Genomic DNA, 23,765 nt, shown 5'->3' with positions numbered 1-23,765 from the left:
ACTTGCAAGGTACTCTGTATATTGTATACCTCTAGCCACTAACTTGCAAACTGAGACACAGTTCGTGCCAAACCCCGGATGTCGATAAAGACATGTGATAAGCACAGAAAAAGGAGACAGTCTGTCATTGGCCCAGTGCTTCAAAAACAAAGGATGAAATCGGTGCGACCAGCGGGTAGCAGAAGAAGTCTTCGTTGGCCACAAGTGAAAGCAGTTTCCGCTGCGATTCTAAAATGCTTTGTTGCGATGGTCTGAGGTCTGGAAGCAAGCGCTTTAGTCGGGACAGTAACTTCATCTGCTGAGTTACCTGTGAGCGAAATTCTGTCAGTCGTAAACATCATGACAGCGTCGCAGTAAGATGATGATGATGATGTCCACAGTTTTAATGGCACACACTCACGCCGGGGGATTGACCAGGGTTCATAGCGGATACAAACGCACTCATGTGCAAGAAAAGCATTTCAGGCTCAATACATGTCTTCTTTTTCATTGAACTCTGCATGATGTCCGGAGACACTTTGCTATGAAGAAAATGTTTGTTTCGCTCCAAAGAATGGTTTCCAATCATCCTTAAATTTTTTCCAGTCGTTTATATTTTTGAACTGCTGTCATTGGTCCTGTATCAGTTAAGAATTTCTTAATATAGCTCTGGAAGTTTTTTTAAACTAAGCACAATGCAAATATTTCACTCCCTTAGGGAGCTTTTTGATTAAAAGACACACAGGCACATATTCAGCTCAACTTCACGTATTATATGTTTTTCCTATAGCGTTTATTGGCTGCAAAATGTTTTATTCAGTATTTCATTGGAGCTACAGTGTGAGAAAGAAGATGGTCATTTCTCGGCTGCCGGTGAGTTCTACCTCGTTCCTCTTAGTGATACTTGGTCTCATCTCGTTATGTGATTTTTCAGTTCTTGATGGAACATAACTAACTTCGTCATGAGTAACACTTTTTATGCAATATTTTTCATTTCTCCTTGCTTGCTAACCCCTCACTCATTTTTGCAACACTGCTGCAAGATTTTTCTGCAATTCGGTCCCTTTAACGCTTTAAGTTCAGTATTCAATTATTTTAAGCTCTCATGTATAGTTCCAATTGTTTGTCTTGCCGTAGCTCATGCGATTAAGTTCCGCGTAAATGACTCGTACTTCGCAAATGTAGGTCAACATCGCCTAGCACTGTTATCAAATACGATACCCTACTCCTTGATATCACATTGGACAAACAAGCGCTGTTTTAAGAATCATGCGCCCCAGAATGCTAACGTATCATGTTCGCCGTAGGTATGGCTGCCAGGAACTGCGTTCTCTACTACGGCCTACATCAGAGTCGCTCGCTGCACTCTGATGTATGAAAATGGTTTACCTAATTACAAGTGCCCGTGGTCGCACCTTTAGCGCATGAGTTGTCAATTTTAGGCTTCTATGTTTTGGTCCTACGTGACTCGCGCTTGTACCCGCAGCTGCGTGCGTTTCCCCGCACGGGAGTTTCGGTTTTGTGCGTGCGTTGGCAGAAATGTTCTAGTGCAACAGATATCTTTAAAATACTATATCCGAAAATCTTTACACTGAAACAGATATTAGTAACGGTGAGCTACAAATCAAAAATGAATCAAGCGTTTACGTGCAAGAGTTTAAACAGAAATATCAGAGTTCAGGAGGCCAGCTTGCAAGTTAACACTTGTGAGGCGTTTGCTAATTTACACCATCGGCTACTAGACAAAGAGAAAAATATTCTAACCTAAAAAATTTATTTTCACTATTTACTAACATTATTCATTCAGAGTCCTTATATATACTCGTCTTGAGGACGTTCGAAAGCTGCTATTCAAGACTTTAGGGCCCCTGTCAAATCCACTGCACGCCATTCCTATTCTAGTCGCAAGTATTCACAAGCTACAGATCTTCAATCACTACTTGTCCTTGATAATTATATGCTCTTCTTCTGAACCTCATTTCTGATATTAAGTATCAGTCATAAAGTGCCTTCCTCCCGCCCAAGTCCAGATTGATAACATTACTTTCTTTGGCCTTTATACTTCTGTGACACGCGGTTGCACTTTGAGTGTTCAGGTCCTCAATAATGCATCACAACTCCCCCCCAAAACGACATAGAAGCGCGAAGTCTTCAGCGAATTTGAGGTGCATCCCTTTCACTTTTATCACCAGCTCTTTACCAATTCCACTGCGTCATCGCCTGCTGTGAACACGAGGCAAATAACAACGATGAGATTGTGCCAGACTGCAACTATTTCCTACTTGTTAGTACAAAAGGTGTTGTGTTCGTCCATGCAATTATGAATTCGGATCCCGCAGGACCGGTGTGAGCTGCGGTATAAAATACTTAATTTTTATTCGCCAAGTCTGAAGATGACACTGAGGTTAGAAAGCTAGTAGCTGTCGACGTTGTTACCTTCTCTACCATCGCTGCTGCCCCAAATCAGCCTTTGATCATGCCATGGATGAAGCCAAAGATGCCGGGCATCAAGAAATTAATGAGGGCGCTAACTGTCCGAGCCTGAGCGGGAGTCTGTATTGCTTGGTGCCTCGCTTGAGTAATGGCAATGAGTGGCCGGTACCCCTTCAGTGCCTTCCACGCGGTTTCCACCATGGGGAACACCTCGCCGAGACAGTCGCCGGAATGGTCGTCCGCTTCCAGCGACCACATGAACACTCCACCCATCCAGTGCTTCCGGAACCACTTGACCTGGGGACCGAAAATATTGGTGAAAATGTTTGATCGGTTTGGAAACGCTACGAATAAATAACCACGTGGTTTCAGCGTAAGTTCGTTGAATACGCCTCTAATTTTCATTAGGAGTATCGGGGCACAAAAACAAGAACGAATATAGCACTGGAAAACACGAAACATCTCACCTGCGTAAAATCCAGAATGTTCTCAAACTCACAGCACTCTTCCTGTGCATCTGGGATGGATGCAAACTAAGGGCCTCATCAAGTCCAGCTTTTCTGGGCATCAGCAGCAGTCGTCGTCTGTTGGCTACCATTCACTTACTTGAGATTTTTTTAACCTGTATTGTTTAGAAAGCTGGGGTGTGGGGTGAGATTCTGCTCTAAAATGAGAACTATCATGGCCGACTCGTAGTCATCATTATAAAATATGACCTATCTATTATTAGCCCTGTGATAATATCTTCTAGATCCGACGGCTATAGAAAATAACTGGGATGTACCAAACATTCGAAATTCCCACGGTTATTTTTTACTGCTGAGCACCATTCGGGTGATAGCGGCAGCCTTGCAAATTACAAGTGTTTTCTGAAACTTCCAGAGCTTCGATTCCTGCTCATAATCATTTAGAACCGGGTTGCGATGCGAATTTTTGAATAATCTTTTTTCACCTTGACATCAGTGCTGTCCTTGTCGTCGTAGCTGACCCACTGGTCCTTGTGGTAAATGTAAGGCGTTGCGGCGTACATCACCCACTCTCGCTTCCAGCCCATATAGCCGGCACGCCTGCAAGTCTTAAAACAGGAACGCCAGAGTAAGTGCTTCTGACGTGTTTCAGAGAGTGCCTGCTTTGCCTTCTTTCTAGGTAGCACATCAATGAAAAAGCACGCAGACCAAAACTCTACCCGTGGGCTTATGTTGAATAGAGTGCGGGAAAGAATTCATCTAAGTGATCTCTTGTTCATCTAAGCAAGCCTGACGCTACACATGAGATCCGTCAATTTTTCATTATAAATATATAATTTGATTCTTTGTTTTTTGTTAATGTGGTCACAGGAATAACTGTCAGCGCGCATCGAGGCTTGAAACTGTACTTTATGCCCGATCAGAAAAACCTGCTGGTTCTTCCATGGCCCCAGTGTCCACATTTCGCCCCCGACTCAATGCAAAAGCGCCATGAGTTTGAGAAATCTCATTATTTGGGCAGCGTGAGCTCACGTGTCTTTAGTGCCCTTTAAACAAGTTAAAGTGCTCCTGCCTCATTTCAAGTACCTGCTTACACGCAGATACTCTGTTTTGCTAGTATCAAACATTAAATCAATGTTCTATTAATCCAATACTTCTTGGAAGACTCAGAGCCTAATTAATTGAACCTCGACTGACTGCCAAAAACGGCATTCTAAGTTTCGCAATAAAAATTATGTCTCCACTTTCGCAGCTAGAGATTACATGTGTGTATATAGTCAAGGGAGCTTTCGGCTTCTATTTTCTCAAAATTTGTGTGACCTTTCTGGGTAATATTCCAGAACACAATTTTCAGTTTTTTTTTCTATCCATAATATTTTCTGCGGGGGAAATTTTTTGCGATCTTTTTCCGGTGATGTTGTTCCTGAGCGATGAAAAGTCACTCGTAATTTATCTTGGTTATTTTCACAGCGCCCGCAATTACCAGTAATTACCAGTATTTTCATTATTATTACCAGTAATTACCTCACAACGGCTGCAGTTAGAGGTGCGCTTGAAGAAGGGAGTACTATCGCTATTCTAAAGTGACGTAAGACTAAATGCGGAACCACCAGAGAAAAGCTCGTGGAAGATTATTTAAAAAAACTCAGCTCTCATCTTGTATTTCGGTTGGCGGAGGGTATAGCGTGTTGTGCGCGTTGACGCCAGCGATGAAAGTGCCGCTGGACCAACGCTGTAGCCAGAACATTACACTGCTTCGCAAGCTTATGCGTGATATCGTGTCAGTTGTTCTTCATGGAGTGCAGAAACCCCTTAACCAAGTGACTGCCCTTTGTAATTACAATAAACAATACCGCTTCTCGACCCCACGGCAGTGATGTGCAGCCTCTTATATGGCAAATTCACGCAAAGGTATTGGTTATGTAACTCGAAACGCACAGCTGCGCTAAGTCAGCGGCACCACCGTCTGTCTATAGTCTTGGCTTCTGCACAATGCTGCTTTTTTTTTTTGCTTGACTCAGAGTAATAGCTACTGAGTAGCGAGCTGCTAGCGGGGCTGTGGACGTGAAGGATGCCGACATTTCTCGGTTTGAACTAAAAAGTCCAATCTCTACCTACCAATTAAGCAGCTATAGTTTATACATCTCTACGCCTATAATTTACAGGCGAACGCATTAGGACTAAACCACCGCTAGCCGTGTTTTGGGAAAAAAATATTGAGTTTGCAGGCGCATTAAGAACACACGCTCACAGCTGACATAATCATGGTACAAAAGCACTTTGACTCAGAAGAGTGTGAGTAATTAGGTTTAGCAATGTTTTGTATCACGTGAAGCCTATTCAGGTCAAGGCTTTGCACACGCATATCTTGTCATGCAAAGCAATACAGATGACGCACAGACTCACGAAATAACCTAACTATCCAGCTACATAAAAGGAAATTAGCAAAGAGACTTAAAAACGACAGTGCGCTTTTAACCGCTGTTATACTAAACTTCATGAGGCATAACTATTAGTAGGTATGCAGCGAAAACTACAAGCCTCAGGTGAAAGCTACTAAAAGCGCCAAATTCTCAGGTTCGCACGAGCCAGTGATGCAGGCCTGTAATGCGTCACCTGACTTTCGCGTAGTGCGCTTCATAGCCACAGGAAGTTACCCGCGGGTCATAACCCAGCAGCTGCCGTATCATGAACGTACTTAACTTTATTTTGATGTTGCTAAGCATTTAGGGATGCTCACCTCAACGTAATCCATGTAGCCGTCCGTCTGTGTCAAATTTGTGGCGTAGCCTAGCGGATGATTCTGGTTGAGCTTCGCGCTGACGCCGTTGTACATCATATCGTTGAGCGTGAAACTGCGTCCGTACGTGGCTATACCCGGAACCATCTTGTACCTGGGCACCCCAACATCACTCCATCTCCCAAGGTAGGATTCCTGAATAAGGAAAACCACAAAATGAACACCTAGCAAGGCGTGGAATATTCAAAAGAGACACGTTTGCCACGGAAATTTTGAATGTCATGAACTGCGTCTAGATATAGTGGTAATACCTGGTGCTACGATGCCGAAATTTTCGTTTGGCGGGCAGCAGGATTTCGAGGGTCTTGCTTCCATTACTGTCATTTTATAAAATGAGCATGCGCTCTTCAGTATCGGCGAGCTAATAGTCAGAAAACAGTGTAGGGTACCATGTTGTAGGTTACGATGTGGCATGTGATGTAGTTTCTGTTGTTGGTATGGTTTCTGTTGCACTACTGCATTAAGATTACTACACAAAAGGCCCTTATTTAATGTATCCAAAATCATGCTTACTTGGCTTAAGCATGCATAACAATTATTCGTATTATTCAATTATTCTTGAATAATAATTATCATCTGCCGGATTTCGTCTGCTACAGGGCAAACACCCTTGCTTTTAATCTATTAACCCTGGAAATAACCTACGGCGACCACTGTAGTTAGCAATAAAATTAAACTCTAAACTTTGTTGGGTTCGAATAATAGCGCATTAACCGCACGGTCACGAGACTGAAAGGAGGACAAAAAACGAGATGTGTGCTCTGCAGACACGGTCACGCGCGTCGTCCTCCGACTATTCTTCGTTTCGATCTTTGTGGACGCTACCCCTCATGTCTCTCGGTGTCCACCGAAATTATTCCCCCCCCCGCCCCCCCCCCCCTTAACACACACACACCTTGGTGGCGTGCTCCGTGGCTGTGTGCTTAGTCGCTGCTCGTTTAGGGGGCTTAACTTTAGCGGCCGTTTCCTGCCTGCCTCTTCCTCAATTCTTCTTTCTTCTAAAGAATGTTTTATCGTTAGCGCTCTGTTTCATCACATCTGATTACTCTAAATCTACCTATCCTTGTGGATTTCTTAATCTAATCGCACCGCGAAACTATGCTGGGCACTTTCACATTTACTTTCTAGTAGAATCCATTGTGATACCTTAATGTACCAACAGCTTTCTGTTGTTTATATTGAACATTGCGCTCATGCCCACTCCATGACTCCAGCTAAAGCTATTTTATATGCTTATTCTTTTATAATTCAGGCTGGTCTCTTCACGTCGATTAAAGTTATCCCTATAAGTTCAATTCTTAGAGCTCACTGCCCAGTATTCCATTAAAGGACTAGTTTTACGTTGGTTCAGTCTACGTTGTACTAGGAGAGCTAAGATTGTAAAACCACCCAGACGCTAAGTATCATAAGAATGTCTATAATACTGCCGACGGAACGCAGTGCCTCAAGGATAGCGAATAGCACTGTTGATATAATGACCAGTACAATCTTCGTTCTTTCTTCTAGTAAGCTGCCCTAGCTGTATAAAGCAGTACAGACCAACCGCAATGTGCGCAATCGAGTGATCAGGGGTGACGACATAAAGGAATTTCCTGGAAGGTGGCTAGTGACACTCTATAGCATTATATGGGAATCTATAGAGGTGGCCTTAGTTATTAGTTGACACTGAATTTAATTTCAGTGATGTTGAAGGCTAATTTTTATAAATTTATGAACTCAGCGAATAGGTTAGTTGACTTAGCGAAGGCTTACGGTCTCGATGGCAGTGCGGCTGTCTCCTTCGTAGAAATACAGCCCGCTGGTAAGCTTTGTCTTCGACAAGTCGTCCAGCTTGTAGTCGAAAGTCATCAGGAACAGGTAGTCAAAGTGTCTGAAATTAACAGCAGTCTCTTATGGACTCGGTGGCATCCTTATAACTTATAAAGATAAAAACCGTGTCATGTTTCAAATGGTTTTAGGACGAGAGGCACCCGCCTCCGTCCGTTTTCTGTCTTGTAGTCGTGACCGCACAGATGTTCGTTTCCTGTTTATCCGGCGGGATAGCTCAGTAGCGGCGGCGTTCGGCTCCTTAACCCAAGTCGGCAAATCGAATGCCTTTAGCTCGGCCGCGTTTTGATGAGGACGTATTGACAAAATACTGGTATTACGCGCGATGCGAATGCACGTTTTTTTAGGGCAAATTCCGCCCGTTTCTTGAACATATTAAGTAAATAGTCACATTACATTTTCCAGAGTTCTATTTCTCCGGTACATGAAACCGTTGAAGAAAATACTTAGCAGAAGTATCTTAAAATAGCAAAAACCAGGAAACCGAAACTAAAACTGAAACTGGCTTGTGGCCAAACTGTCACGTCACGGCATACCAGCCTATGACGCAACGAACACTGTCACAAAACCTATTGTCTGGCCGTCGAGTGGCGAAATTGACGACTGTAACTGACAGACTAGGGCCATAATTTTCTGACCTACATCAGTCGATATTTCTTTCAATGGACAATAGTTGTCAGAGTTGTATATGGTGACCAATAAAAAGCGCGAAATGTTGTCCCTCAGCAAACGCCGAGCGAATATTGACGAGCATGCCAACCTGTGACGTCACACACACACAAGGCTGGCCGTTGAAATCGCTCTTATTAAGGATATGAAATAGGATATGATATGAAACCTCGGTGCGCTTACTTGAAAAAGAATTTGCTTTTTTACGTCGTCCACGATAGATGAAATTTCTTGTCATTGTTTCTTTTGCTCAGTGATTAGTGATGATGCTGTTGCGCATGCTCTGCTGGCCTTGCTCGGACCATGTATTTTCCAATAAACTTCAGTTGTTAGTCCAGTCGTTGTGGTGTGTACACTCTTCTTGTCCGTCGTCTTGTGTGACTGGTTTTTTTTTTTCGTTTAAAAGGTACGTGGTGCGACTTTAATCAATATCGAGTACCATAAAATGCAAACAGTTGCTCCCTTATCGTGATAAGGTTCCTTTAGTTCTCGTGGCGCGAGGCGTGTTTTCATAGTGTGACATTCCCCTCTGACGGTAGCTTGTAAATATTACACGGCCGATAAAATCTGTAAATGTTAGGGTTTACATGCCTAACGCGTAGCGAAAACTAACGAATGAGATTATAGCAGGAGACGATTGGTCCCAGCAGTTGAAAAGTATCGTTAAAATTAATTAAAAACTTCATGCCGCCGAGCCTGTATGGAATTCGAAAATCCGCCAACAAACGAAGTGAAAGTTCGCTTCTCAGTTAAAAATTTATTCGGTCTATCCAAATACACTGCTATAGTGTCGCTTATATCTTGCCGTCTTGCATATTAACCCCTATCCAAACGCCACTCTGTGGGAGAATACTATTAAAGAATCTCGGTCATTACCTTACCTGCCTGTCAAAGATATATCTTTGATTAGAGTTGTCACAAGGCGGATCGCTTTGTGTCCCATGTCAACTTCTTGATCTATGCAACTATCGTCATTACAATGCATCATACCTATACTTTTTTTTTTCTTGCAGCCACTACCAAATCTTGCTGGATCATGTTTTATGGGTGAAGACTCTAGGCTTGTCTTCAGCAGCAAACCGTCCTCTATATTCCACGCATGCTGTAGCTTACGCCGCATGGGAAGAGAGCACTTCGGCAGCTACCATAAGCATTCGCAGAATGCCCAGAAGCTGACACAACTCAGCTGCACAACAACTCTACGAGTTGAAGAGCTCAGTACTTCTAGTGCACAAATGAAGCTCTAAGGTGATCACAAGACGCTTCAAAGCATCAGAAATGCTTCTTACTGTGCGAATTTTTCTCTCGGTACATGATCGCACTTTGGGTCTCGACAAGCAGGAAGCTGAGCCGTTATGACCCAGTCTTTGTTGCCGAATTTCAGCCGGAGCTTCTGCGGGTAAGGAAAAGAAAAAGTGAGACCTTTGTGAACAAACCAAGAGAAAGTAGCGCATGAAATAAAAAAAAGTAAGTAAGTGTGGATGTTCGAAAGAAACCTTATTAATATTGTCGCGACAAATACTTTATGAACCGAAAAGCAAAAAGGTTGCGGCTAATTTAGATTTTGGAAGGCTCATTGTTAGCAGTCAGTATGACAAAAGCCTGAACACGCAATAAAAATGCGTCTTAAGCTTTTATGCCATCGGCGTATGTATTTATTCATACGTGAGCCAGGCGCCGTAGAAGCTGTTATCATGAACGCCATGCGTAGCTCACTATATTTATATGGCACTGATACGCGCGGTACTGCAAAACGTCACGTTGACCGCCTGCCTGCTTTTACAGGGCTCACAACTGATGTTCGGGGAGCTTGACTTCCTGCAGATTAATCGCCCTCCACCATCTAACCTACACCGAAAGCGCGGCCGGCTACACAACCTCGAGCAAATCAGTTTGATCGCATTTCATTTTAAAATCAATCCGCCACGGCCGGGACTGACCTAGTGTTTCCTGCGGGTAGTGTGCGAAACGCTAGTGTAACGCGCTGTGCACAACGAGACACGCATGCATGATTCATAGCTTTTCCAGAGACGATTCATGGTGCCAACCGGATTGGCTCACAGTTGTTCTGCATCACAGAGTGCCCCGTTCAATCTTTTCCACCCGATCCCGGCCCCGATAGCACGAAGCTAACTGGAAAACCTAGCTCCCAGTCTTGCCTCATCCAGCAGTTTTGACTACAGTGCGATATGAAAGAAAGGCGCTTAACTGGCGCGCTTTGCCTGTGAACACCTCAACCATGCCATGTGAGAAAAATACGAACGCTATCTAGAAACAAGCGCTTAGACGGCGTTGGTATCTTCTCTCTCAATGGGTTGGGTATCCACCGGCATACTGCGCCAGTTATGCGTATTTTTTTTTTCTCGAAATTAAGTGGAAGGCCTAGACCGCAAATAAGGCTAGAATAGAAACTGGACGGTCTAATGTTTGCTCAGTTTTTCAGAAAACGAAATTCGCGCAACTGTCTCACTTTGCAGGTTGACACTTTAATCGCGCAGTGAGAAATGGGTGTATGTTCTCATCGCGCCAGGACTTGCTTTTTTTCACGGTGTAACGCCTGGTGCTACGTGGTGAAAACTTAATTGACTCTAACGGTGACAACACCATTGCACCCCCTATGTTTGGCTCTTTGACTGAACTATTGCATATTCCGATGCAAATGAAGCTGTTCTTTAGAAACTTCTGAAATACTGTGCCGCTGCGTATGGATTGAAGCGAAGCTACGCTTCTTCACTTGAGCTGCTCTATTAGAGCCGTCTCGACACGGTTGCAAAAAATTAGCGAATTTTCGCCAAACTCGTGCAGTAAGCAGAAGTTTTGTTGAATGTCTCGCGCACCTTGATGAAGTGGAGAATTTTGTGGACATCCTTCTCGTTGCATACCGACGGACCTGGTCCCTCCAGGTGGAAGTTGACGCCCGCGAGACCCAGCGACTTCACCAAGTCGAAGATGGCGTCAACCAGGGAGGCTTCTTCCTTATCAGAGCTTAGCCGGCTGAGCAGACTGTTCACGTGGGCACCACCACCGTAACTAAAAAGAACCTTCAGTTTCCGGTTCTCGCTCTTCAGGTTCACCAGCTCCTTCAGTATATCTGAATAAGAGAGAAGAGCCATAAAATATGCGGTGTGAGATGAAATATGGCCCTTAGATTAACATGATAACAGAAAAAAAAAAACAGAATTGTTGGCTGTGCGCATGAGGCGGATACCAATTTCAATATAAAGTGCAAAAATCATCAGTGGGCGTCATATCGAGCTTTTGTATTTGGTCTTTCTTACTCTCGTTCCTCGTCTTTTGCGCTTTGTGTCACCATAAGCTCTAGAAGAATGGTAGTAATGTTCTCAAAAACAATAAACCCCCTGCGCGTACAGTGTGTCGGCAGGTAAAAGGAAAAAGGAAGGTAAGGCAGCCGTGCTTGCTACGCAGACACTAGACAAAATCTACTTAGTCCTATTTGTTTAAATCACGATGTTTTTATGCACTTTCAAAGTTAACTAGAGGAGGCGTTTCAAAAGACTAAAGCAAAATTTTCTTTTCAGAGAATGTTAAGCTTTGCCGAAGCCTTAGACTTTAAAATATTCTAAATGGTCCAGCACAGAAGAAAACGTAATCTCTAGAAAATATGTGCACGTAATGAAACATCACTAGAGGGAAATAAAATGAAATGAAGACTGGCGTAGCCCCGCGGACCTCCACAGCTAATCCTGGAATCGGCAAAAAAAGAAACTCGAGCAACGTACGTTCCATGCTGCATAATGCGCTAAATTCAGCAGAGCTTGTGCACCATGTGTTGCATGGATGTATATCCCCTACAAGCAGCACAAGGCGCACAGTGCCCATTCAGTTCCACAATTTAATCTGCACAGAATAATTTACCAAGGTCGTGCAAACTCGCATTCACGTACGGCTCCACTGCCCTCTCCACCTGCACCCTGCTTTAGATGTGGAGAGCGCACAAGCATTCGCGAAATGGAGATACGGCGGTGCCACTCGCTGACACTCTCACCTTTCCCCGTGGGCGACGCCAGGGCCCTAAATCGGACCCAGGGTTAAATTGGAGGTCACGTGATGACATTAGAGCCGCGCGTGCCTCTGGGTGGCGACGTTCCGGAGACAGACAACCGGTACGCCTACACACAGCACTCTTTCATAGCAAAATAACGCCGACGCCCTCCGTCGGATGCGGTGTGAAATGGCTAGGCCATGTGGTCAAGGTTACGTGATAATTTCAAAAGGAGTTACGACCTTGAAGGGGATGATACCGGTACAGTTCCTGCTGTAAAAGCTGAGAAGACTGGGCTGTTATCTTCCCGCTTGAGAAGAAAGGGGCTCCGCTGATTCGTGCATTTCTTATTCGTGGCGTTCGCGCATTGTAATTTGCAAAAAACGCTAGTCGACGCTAAGCGCTTTCCCGTGGGAGATGTCTACCATAAGTCAATTCCAAATGAAGTGAAAAGTTAATCACATTGAAAAATGGCATTGAAATAATGCGGCCACACATAGTTACCTCCTTCTACTTGTTGCTCCCCGAGCCCGTCTTTTCTTCACATCCTAGTTAATTGTTTAGAATTCTCCAAATTGTTGAAATATTGCTAATCACTAGAAACGGAACCTTACAATTAGGCATTATTTTCTTTGCGTATAGGTGTCGTGACACATAATGCGAATAGAGCTGAAAGCCCCAGCCCTGCTGACACAGGCTTCGCTTAAGAAAGTCTACCAAAACCACCTTTCTTCCTTCCTTAATTCTCTTTTCGTATTAGTTCAGCTCCCGCAAGTGTACTAGGTAGAAAGAATTACAGCAGCTTAAGTCCAGCGAAATGCAAATGTCCAGGTAATTCGCGCACCTTTCTCGTACTTGTGTCCCCTCTTGCGAAACAGGAACTCCCCGGTCTTGTTGTCCGTCTCCAGGTAAGAGTAGACGACGTGCGTGCACTTGTCGGCGGGCACGGCGCCCGCCTTGAAGCGCCACGTGCCTTTGCGCTCAAAGCCAGCGGCGCGCACGAAACATACCAGGGGCGCATCGTCGTCTCGTCGGGAGGATATGCGTTTGCGTTCCTCCTCCGCCAGCTTCCTGTCCTCTTCGTCTTCGCCAGCCCTATCTATCGTCTCCCAGTTAACTGAAGGAGGGACGGAAAGAGGGTAAGTCAATAAATATACACTAAACACCAATACTGTAATGGCGTCTGGTTGGTTTTTCATCTTTAGGTTGGCGCGCTATACTTTGGCACAAGGACTAAAAACCAGCTATGTACCGGGACACTAAGTGAAATCTACCTCGAGAACCTTTATCTGGTACGTGTTTGCAGGCGTTCTTTCTCGCGTAATTTCAGTATTGCCCAGCAGCTAAGCGTTACCAAAGCACGTGCAAAAAAAAAATGTCCTCGTATCGCAGAGATAAGAGTATTCATGATCATTTATTTTGGGCAGCGACTATTCTTGACTCAGAAGAAGGCGTGATTATTCTTTTAAGTTGTCAGGAGATTGCTGGCTCTGTACGTTGTAGTGACACCCCGAAACATTTCGCGACGATCCCGATAGCGTTTGTATAATTCCCATTGTTAAATCTTGGCCAATGAATGCGACCCATATGTTGCTTTCAATATCTGAAGACACTGAGAATGGGCTCTATGGGGCCTTTCCAATATAGGCACTTTGAGCCATGGTGCGTGCATCAAGTACTGCTGCTGCTCAGACTTTTCTCAGAAGGAACCATGATGTCTGGTAGTTTTGTTGAATACATGTGCAAGCTCTCTTTAAAATGGTTTGTGAAATAAGCTAAAAGAAATAGTGAAGTCCTTTTTAGCGCAAATATGAAGAGTAAGGGCAAGTTTCATTAGAGTTTGTAAATGAAATTTTAAAATGAACCGGGATGCAATGTGATGTTTTCAAATTAAGTACATAACTTTAAAACTGTGTTCACAAGAATGCCAGGAAAAAATTCTACCCGCCATTTGTAAGGAAATCCGTGAAATATATATATATATTTTTTGCAGTACACTGCTGCATCAATGAATAGTATGCACATCGAGGCAATGGATAGAAACAGCCTTGAGGACTATAATACGGAGCTTTTTGAATAACTGCATGCCTAGAACTATGTAGGACTTTGTAGACTTGCCGTCATTGTCGATTTCATCCTCGTAGCCCGCGTACGTGGGTTTGTCCATTGTTTCCTTGTTGTTGTTTTTGTCGTCGCTCTTGATCCCAGCGCCTTTTACACCACCACCTTTGACACCAGCACCCTTGACTCCGCCGGCCATCATTTCTTTGTTTTTCCAACCCTTCTCTGTCTTCCGCTTGCCCTCCACGAAGCCGATATGGAGGCCAGCAACAAATGCCGCCCCAATCATCAGTCCAATAAACAGCGGTGAAAGCATGGTGTCCTGCGTTTGGTCTCTTGCACTACTGGTAAACAATAGAAAAATTCACAGAAAGCATCATGTCTGCAGTTCTTGCACGCTGGGTAAAATCAGTGTTTTTTTATTATTATTAAAGGACCTTCTCTTTCTGGCATGCGGAACGAGCTAGCCATCTGTGATTTATTTTCGGCGAGGCAGCAACGTCCTACGTCGTTCTGCGCCATGGTGTGTAAGCTGTGTGACATTATGTCGTGTTGCTGTTAGGACCTTATAGCTTTATTTATACTCCAGTAATATCCTTTCAGGGGCTTCTATATGAATGTTGAAACAAGTTATTAAAGAAACAAATGAGGCAAGCAAAGAATTAATTAATAATTTTCTCCAGCAATGCAAAACGTTTTAAGAGCATCACTCCGTAATGGGTAACATCTCAGCTCGACAGTGCCGTCTGCACGAACTCCCAACCACGTCCCTCTTTGTATACCTTATTTCTAAAGAGCTGGGTGACCTTTATGTTCGCTATCCACCTATATTTCGAACCACATGAGCCCGCATCTGGCAAGCGACCGTCTGCAATGGGCCGGATCTTAAGGTTTTTTACTTCAAGCCCGACCCAAAAAGAAAAAGCTTATTAGTACTCTCGTGCATTGTTGCGCTTACGAAGGAACTGGGACACAATCAGGGACGACACAGAACAGATGTGCGCAAACTATCAACTGCAAGTTTATTTCTGAGTGCATGTATATATAGGCATTGTCAAGAAAACTGTCGATTTTCTACGTAATAACAGACTGAAACTTTTGATGGCAGACAAGACAGGAGGCTTTGCCGTAGTGGAAGCAGGTGACTACCACGCAAAAGCTCTGGATGCAATCTCAAAAAATTTCACCAGGCAAGAGCAACTCAACGAAAGAACCCTGAAGAAAAACCGCAACCAAGCGGCAAAGCTATGCGAGAGCGCAGGCCTGGAAAAACTCGCTAAAGCAGTTAAGGACAGCAAGAAGCTTACTCTGAGGCCATTCTTCTCAATTAAGACGCACAAACCAGGAGCACCATTCCGAACTATAGTTGAGGATAAGGGCACATGGCAAAGGAACATAGCGGGATACCTCCAGTGCCATCTGAACAAGCTTCCGGTGAAAGACCCGTTCGTCATCAGAAATTCGAACGAAGTCATCGAATACCTGAAGAATGATCCCAGTGTGACTTGTTTCTCCATCGACGTGACAGACCTTTTCTACTGTGTACCGCGGGAGCAGGTGCTTGAGTGCGTAGAAGAGTGCATTGGAGAATATGGCTGCGTGAAGTTTATGAATGAGAGCGCCATTAGTACCACAGATTTCCTTGCTCTGCTGAAAGCATACCTTTCATCATTGTGTGTCGAGTTCAATGGTGCTGTTTTCTCTCAGAATGACGGAATTTGCATAGGATCTGCTATAGCCCCCGTTCTCTGTGACATCTTCCTTGCCAGAGGGGACAGAGAGTTGGAAAAAACATTGGTACCGCTTGGTGTTACAAAGTGCTTCCGTTATGTAGACGACTTTTTGGTTTGTGCAGATAAAACCTTTGCCACGCCCAACGTGTTGGAAGAAACTTTGGAGCAGTTCAAAAGAGCCCACAAGGGGCTCACATTTACCCACGAGCTACCTGCAAACAACAACCTACAGTTCCTTGATCTAGCTCTCACTCTTGAACCACATATATGCTGGCAGTACAAAACGCGCAATGAGAAAGGCCTACTACCGTATGACTCTGCCCATTCCAAGCTGATCAAACGAAATATGGCCATGTCAACTTTTGAGCAGGCCATAAAGAAATCATGCAGCCACAAGATGCAAGAAAGCTTCCATCTGCAGGCAACACGCCTGAGAAAAGCAGGCTATCCGACACCTTTGCTCGTTTCCGTGGCAGAGAAAGTGCTAAGAAGGACAGTCCGAACAAAGGACCAAGGCAATGCCAAAGAAAAGAAGAGGCCTGTGGTTATCCCATACGTCCATGCACTTTCCCACAACCTGAAAAAGGTTGCACAAAGACACGACGTAAAAGTTGTTTTTTCTGCACCCAAAAAATTGAAAGCAATGTGCGCGAAAGTAAACGACGAAGACAATGCCGAGAAAGAGGTGTCATGTGGCGTCAAACATGAGACAAAGTTCGTGGAATGCCGCGAAGGTGTTGTGTATAAGATACCGCTATCATGCGGGCAAACGTACGTTGGCCAGACCAGTAGGTGCCTCAATGAGAGGCTCAGAGAACATAGGCGCAACTGCAGTCTTGTCAACTCACCGGGAAATCTGGCAGCGCATTGCGCCAGATGCAAAAATTGCACACCTCACTTTAAGCAGACAGCAATACTGCTCGGTTCAAGAGAGAAGCTAATCAGGGAACTTTGGGAAGCATACTGCATACAATCAGGAAAAGAAGGGCCATGTGTAAGCGTGCCTTCTATCGAGCTCTCAAATCAGGAAAAAGAATTTTTGGAAAAATAAAAACAAACAGCTAAGTCAGAAAGATAATGCATGTTTTTTACTGCTGGACAGGACGTTAAAAGATATCTTGCCATGGAGATGTGATCACGGTTTTGTTTTTGTTTTTGTTTTTGTCTTGACAATGCCTATATATACATGCACTCAGAAATAAACTTGCAGTTGATAGTTTGCGCACATCTGTTCTGTGTCGTCCCTGATTGTGTCCCAGTTCCTTCGTAAGCGCAACAATGCACGAGAATAACAACCACCAACTAGCCCAATTTGAAACTCTCCTAATGTTTATTAGTACTCATCCCATGCGTCTTTGTGCGAGGTAACGGTATCACAAATGGTAGGAACGTGGCACATATTGCTATTAACTTGAGTATTATTGCAGTTGTCTGCGATGTGAAACGGAGACGGAATAACTTCTGACGAGTGCTGGGTCTCTCTAGGCGTTAACATTTGGCGTCGTTGATGACTGCCTCGGGGTCTAGGCCGTTTACTTCCTCGGGATAAATTTAGTCAGGATCACTGCTACTGGCTTATATACAGGCTGCGCATGGGAAAGCTATTCAGACCTTTCAGGCAATCAGTTCTGAATAGTGCACTGTTTTCAATTCATCTTCCATTGCCATCTTATTGGAGATAATCCTTATCATGCTGCAGCGATGAATAATTGCATGCCCGCCTAATCGCATTCGGGTCAAGGCATGTATTCATCCATACAAAGGGGTTAAAAGCGAATGAAAGTAATTTTTTCTCGTGTGGAGTTTGCATGATTAGAGCTCCCTGGCAAGATTGGTAAGCCCCGAGAGCATCAGAGTGAGCTACTAACTTAAGCTCAAGTTCACATACATTGTGAGACTATATTCATTCTGAGTATCTCCTGCTGTATCGAAGGTGCTGCGAGAGGCAACATAATCCCGAGTTCATGTTTAAAACAACGCTGACGCAGGACGGCTGCTGACCCGAAAGACGTGGGTTCGATCCCGGCCGCGGCGGTTGAATTTTTTTGGAGGAAAAATTCTAGACGCCCGCGTACTGTGCGATGCAAGTGTACGTTAAAGAAGCCCAGGTGGTCGAAATTTCCCGAGCCCTTCACTATGGCGTCTCTCATAGCCTGCGTCGTTTTGGGACGTTAAACCCCATAAACCAAACCAAACCGAAGCAAGAAGACAACGCACAACAGTAGCGCCTGTGTTGTGTTCTTGCTTCGTCCTGCGTCAGCGCTGTTTCTACCATGGCCTTAAAACAACCAGTCCAACTGTCCATACTTCTGATATTCTCGAGATAAAGAACTTTCGTTGAAGAAACAACAGTTATGCATTGTGCAGGAGTGACAAATAGGTCCCACCTATTCCTTTAGCTCAGTCACGAGATGTGTTTATATGATGCAGTGATGCAGCACGTTAATGCTTGTTAAAGGGTACGTTGTGCTTACCAAGTTAGCTATTCTGTAGGGCGGGGTAGCAGGAAGGTAGTGCGATGACGCTTTGAGAGAAGCTTCACACCCTCCCCGCCGCGCGTCAAAAATGTATCGCGTGTGGGGTAGCAGGTAGTAACAAAATCCTTGTGCAAAGTTGGGATCCACAGGGCACTACAGTAGTTCTAGAATATTCATTCACTCTAAGCACTGATATTCGGTCGGGACTTGTCAAAAGAAACAACAAACTCTCTTACCAATTCATATGCACCAAACCTACGAAGTATATTAATTAGGCAAGATCTCTCTCGAAATTGAGCAAATGAAAAACAAATATTTTTTAGCTTCCATCAGGTCAATTCAGCTGGAAAACATATATTAGGTGAAGTGATAATGAGTAGGCAAAAAAACCTGCACCAAAAAAAGGTAAATGCACGCATAGTGGAACCTTCTAAAATCTCCTGCAGTTATTAAGGCGAAAGCCTTTAATGGCTCATCGTTGTCGTGAACAAAATGTGTCCCGCTTTTGACGGGTGTCCACCGCGATATGCGAGACAGTTACTGTTGTTGTTGTTCTTGTGACTGAAAGAAAGAAGAAAATCAAATTGCAGGGGCCTGCCTACTGGCTCGACCCGAGCCACCACCGCTGCCACGTGCAGATAGAGGAGAGTTAGATCAGAGGAAAAAGAAAAAGAAAAGACGCGTGTCGGAGCAACAACCGCGTCCGCCGAAGCGGACGCTGCTGAAAAAACAGGTAAGCGGCCAAAGCCGCGCTCGCTCCACCACCTCTCTTGCCATCGGCCATACCATGCAGACAGTTACTGCGTAATTTCATTCCCTCAAATACAATTTTCGACGGGTGTCTACCAAGATATGATACAGTTACTGCGTAATTTCCTTTCTCAAATACAATTTCCATTTTCTTCATTACGGCCCCTGTTTCTCTTTCTTCTTCCACTCCCACTTCCTCCCTTCCTGTAAGGTGTGGTTCAGGTGTCCACCGAGATGGCAGAGAATTACAGCCCCATCTCCTTTCCTCAAAAAGGGCAAGGCATTGCGCAAGGGCAAGGCATCGCGCCGAACGGGTGGGATTGCGTTCTGTGGACTCCCTGGCAGCGCTACAACACGCTGTCGTGTTCCACTCCTAAAGGCGAAGATTAAGCGTCATCAATTGGCAGTTAATTAATGCACCAACAGAATTTTAAAGTGTAGTCACTCACTTTACTCGTAGCAGCATTCATCGCTACATGCGCAACAATCGCGTAGCAAAATGCAGCACTCAGGCTTTCGCCTTTCACCACTTTAGTCGCTAAAGTTCTTCGTAATTTTTTATATGCCTGTTTAGTGACTTTCCCTTCACTAATATTTATTTAACCTACCTGTAGGCATTATATCTAGTCGCAAATCTGTACAACGATTGTTTCTCTTACGTGCGCAATGAAAACTGGGAAAACTCAAGCGATCTTTATCGCCTTACCATATTTTATTCGATTACACAAGACATGTAAATTTATTATTCTTCTCGGTAGGGGTACTCTATTTTGTTCCCTCGAAACCCAACATATTTCCAGGGTACAATATAGTCACAATTCCATCGAAATCTGCGCCTATCAGGCATAGTTTCCCGCCACCCTACCCCCAAAGGGCGCACTCCATACTTTTTTGGCACTTCAAAACAGTCCGACACAAAAAATAAACTCACCTTTGTGCAGTATCGGACAGAAGTTTTAGCGTAACAAGTGGCCTCAGCCAAAAGTGGTGAAGGTGAAAACAAATGAACTGCGCTGCCCGCTGGCGCGTCTTGTTCAGAACGACCCGTTCTTTTCAGTACCACGTGTTCCATGCGTTCATTGTGCGCAAGAACTACCTTCTTGCGACTGCCTCGCCCTCGGTGAAGGGAGAAAAGGCGGCGACGTAAAAATGTTTTACATTCGTAGGGACATATAATACGGCATCTTGTTTCTGGACACCGCGACCACATGTGACAATCTGCCAGCTGCACCCCACGTGTCTATAAAAAGGCGGGCTTTCTCCTTTAGAATGAAAGCTTCAAGGCGATACTCGCCTTTCGTTGTTTGTATCCGCGTGCATATCTATAGAAGGCCTGTTTCTTTTGGCGCCGCCTCGCCAGGAACACTTGTGGACGAAAATTGCGGGAGCGCAAATGTGTCCGATATGACTTTTCTTGAATTGGCTAGGGTAAATCAAAACGACAGTTTTTTTCTTTACTGTGAAGCGTTGCGTTAGTTCTCACGTTCAGGTTCGAGAAAAAAATATCTTTTTTTCACTGCACTAAAAACAAGCCCAAGCAAAGATTCAAAACAGTACACAAAACAAGTACAAGGCATCATTTGAAGCCGCTTTTGTCGCCATCAGGAAGTGATGCTTTGTGAACGTACGTCAGTAAAGAGTATGCCGTGAAAAGAACTCATATCGGCATTATCACCGGGCCATCTGGAAGCTCCTACTTGCACAGAACAGCATATAGACACGTTTGATAATACTCTTCTCAGAGTAATTTCTGCAAGGCTAAACCATTCATATGTTTGAGCAAAATAATTGATGACGCCGCCATCTCGACAGCAGAGTGCATTTTTTTTCGCACAATCAAGGCAGCAATAAGAGCAGCTTATTAACTGAGTGCGGATTCCAAAAAATAGAACCCATTGAGGAGACAATTTTTACGCATTTGATTGTCGTACTCGCATTCTTAAAACCAGCTTAAAATACCGCTTCGCTGCATCGCGAACAGATAATAATTTTTATAGCATTATAAGGTATAACTAAGTGCTCACAAATATGGCTGGTAGCCTATAATTTACGGATTTTGGTTGCACCTTGTGTGCGTCCTGTTATACAGCATTCTTTCCTTTTTTCGGAGCCAGGATCTAAATTTTTCATTCAGAAACCGCAGGTGCTGTGGCAAGAAACTGCAGCGGTCCGCTTGACATACGCAGCGTAATCGCGTTTCCCTACCGTGGTCGAAAATACGAATAAATTTTGTCCACGCCCGCGGTTCTATATTCACGGCACACCGTTCGAAAGAAGCGGCGGAAAATGCGGCTGTCAAATTCAGAGCCTCCAAAACGATTTACCAAAGGGTCAAAATATTGCCCCCGGCACGCAGCTACGATCAAGCAGGGTGACTGGAGTGCCGTAGAAGATGGAATGCAGGGGTAAATTTACAGCTATTTGAAAGCGAGGACTTGAAGCTGGCGGACTTTCAACGTGCTACCGCGGTTCTCGCTGGCTCTTACTGTTCCGTTCGCGTACTTTCGCTCTTTTGTAGATTTTTCGCATAACGAATAAATCACCCACTCCACGCTTACCGCCACTCTCCTTGCAGAGTCAGACACACCTCAAAACCTCAAGAACTATCTTTTTCCGGTAATAATCACTGCCGGTACCGCTTTATACGACTGCTTATAATATGGGTCACATAAAAGACCCCCAGAAACAAAAATAATTCACCGAAGTACATGAATACTAGAAGGACTTGCTTGGCCACACGCCACCTGATAAGGCAACCGAAGTTCGCACAGACGCGAACTACACGAGTGTTCAATGAATAGCAGAGGATTTAAATGTCGCAATCCATAATGCTACTTCGGAACGGTCTGCTGAGTCTTCTAAATCACTGCCCGGTCTCTGCGAACTAATTCGAGTTGCTAAATGTTATAAACGGGTTATAAACCGCCGGCCTGATCTGGCGCGCTAAGCTTCAGAATACAACCAAATTTGAACGATGCTCTTTCTGTGCAGGCCCTTTAAGGTTACCTACTAGGCCGCCCTTATTTGTATGGGAAATGTTTTATTTCGAAAGCAATACTGCTCGCAGTTTGAGCCGCTCAGCGTCGTCCCGGCGGTGTAATCACGTTTGACCTTCAGCATGACCTCCGCTGTGACGTCACGTCTGACGGAGAGAGACAGAACCCCAACTCGTCTCGTCGCGGTCGTCCCGGCGTAACCACGGTGCGCCGAGCAGCAGCTGCGCGCCGCTGCCGCGATGAGGCGCTCGCTGTGATGACGTCACGCCAGACGGAGAGAGACAGAGCCCCAACTTGTCTCGTTGCGGTCGTCCCAGAGTAACCACGGTGTCTTTCTCTCAGTCGCAACAACATCAAAAAACAAAATATAAAAAAATACCGAAGACGCCTTGAGTCGTCGCGCAGCGGCGGCCGGTATCCACGCGTGACCTGTAGACGCGGCGCACTGCGTTCCAAGACACTTTCAGTCGTCGCGCAGCGGCGGCATAGCCAAGCGTGACCTGTAGACGCGGCGCACTGCGTTCCAAGACGCTCTGAGTCGTCGCGCAGCGGCGGCCGGTAGCCACGCGTGACCTGTAGACGCGGCGCACTGCGTTCCTTCAGTTCGAGGCGCTGCGCTTTTGCTTTCGCAACCTACCAGGCTTAACCAAAGCTAAGCCCCCGCCATTTTTGTTCTTTCTCTCTGGCTGGCCATGCATTGCAAATATTTCTCCCTTACTTTCCTGTTTCCCATTTTCTTAGTGAAATAGGACGCAGCAGGTACGCTAGATGCCTCTAATGGTATCGGCCTGAGGCCCCCCTTCCATCCCTATTCATTTCGTTTAGTGCCGTCAAGAATCCTATCTTCATGCCTTTGCTACCGTGGATACCAGTTAGGTTACAGGTATTTTAGCTGCTTAATGTCACTGCAGGTCCTTTGGCCGAGATCTAGGAACCAGAAACCCTCGTGCATTTCATATAAGCCATAAAGTTTGACATGGTGATATATTCATTTCCAAGCACGACTGCTGGCGCCAATCGTGCAGATAATATCCGTTTACAGCAGCTCCTAGGCAGCAGCTTTACCAACCTTGAACAACCGACAGGTTGAAGTACTGTGCCGCTTTTTGATTTTACGAATTGAGCGCGGAATTGATAAGAGAAATGCATCAGTCTACAATCTCAGATCAATCCTCAATAGTTACCTGCTCTATTATTTTATGACGATATTAAAGAACTAGATTGGTTTGTGGGGCTCAACGTCCATAAGTAACACACGGGCTATCAGCGACGTCGCAGTAGAGGTTTCAGACAGAATTTAGGCCACCTGGGGATCTTTAACGCTCCCTGACATCGCACAGCTCCCGACCGCCTGTTGCATTTCGCCTCTATCCAAAGATGGTTGCCGCGACCGGGTTTGAACCCGGGTTTTCCGGTTCAGTAGCCAAGCACGCAAACTACTAAGCCACCTCAGTGGGTGATACACAAAGGCTGCTCTTTAAACAGCGCTGCAGAGAGCTTAACAAAGCTTTACTACTTCGAGGACGGTCATCCATTATTATCGGCAAAGCCGTATGAGATGCGACAGAGC

The 23,765-nt window shown here is 44.9% G+C and overlaps 1 protein-coding gene across 1 annotated transcript; it reads right to left on the bottom strand.

Annotated features, from left to right (window-relative positions):
- Nucleotides 1–2,373: 2,373 nt before the first annotated feature.
- LOC149342105 (chitinase-like protein 3) lies at nt 2,374–20,230 on the bottom strand. Its single transcript, XM_089544388.1, has 9 exons — nt 20,131–20,230; nt 14,297–14,583; nt 13,023–13,295; nt 11,013–11,266; nt 9,465–9,568; nt 7,432–7,549; nt 5,620–5,814; nt 3,365–3,487; nt 2,374–2,709 (listed from the first exon to the last, which is right to left on the bottom strand). The coding sequence occupies exons 2-9, from the start codon at nt 14,553–14,555 to the stop codon at nt 2,443–2,445; spliced, it is 1,593 nt and encodes a 530-aa protein (XP_089400514.1). The 5' UTR covers nt 14,556–14,583; nt 20,131–20,230; the 3' UTR covers nt 2,374–2,442.
- Between the last annotated feature and the right edge of the window lie 3,535 nt (nt 20,231–23,765).

This window comes from Amblyomma mixtum, chromosome 5 (genome assembly GCF_055824585.1).
Source record: "Amblyomma mixtum isolate Tamu chromosome 5, ASM5582458v1, whole genome shotgun sequence".
In the NCBI taxonomy this organism is placed as follows: Eukaryota; Metazoa; Arthropoda; class Arachnida; order Ixodida; family Ixodidae; genus Amblyomma; species Amblyomma mixtum.
The sequence above is the reverse complement of the archived record's forward strand: the minus strand, read 5'-3'. Positions and strand labels throughout refer to the sequence as shown.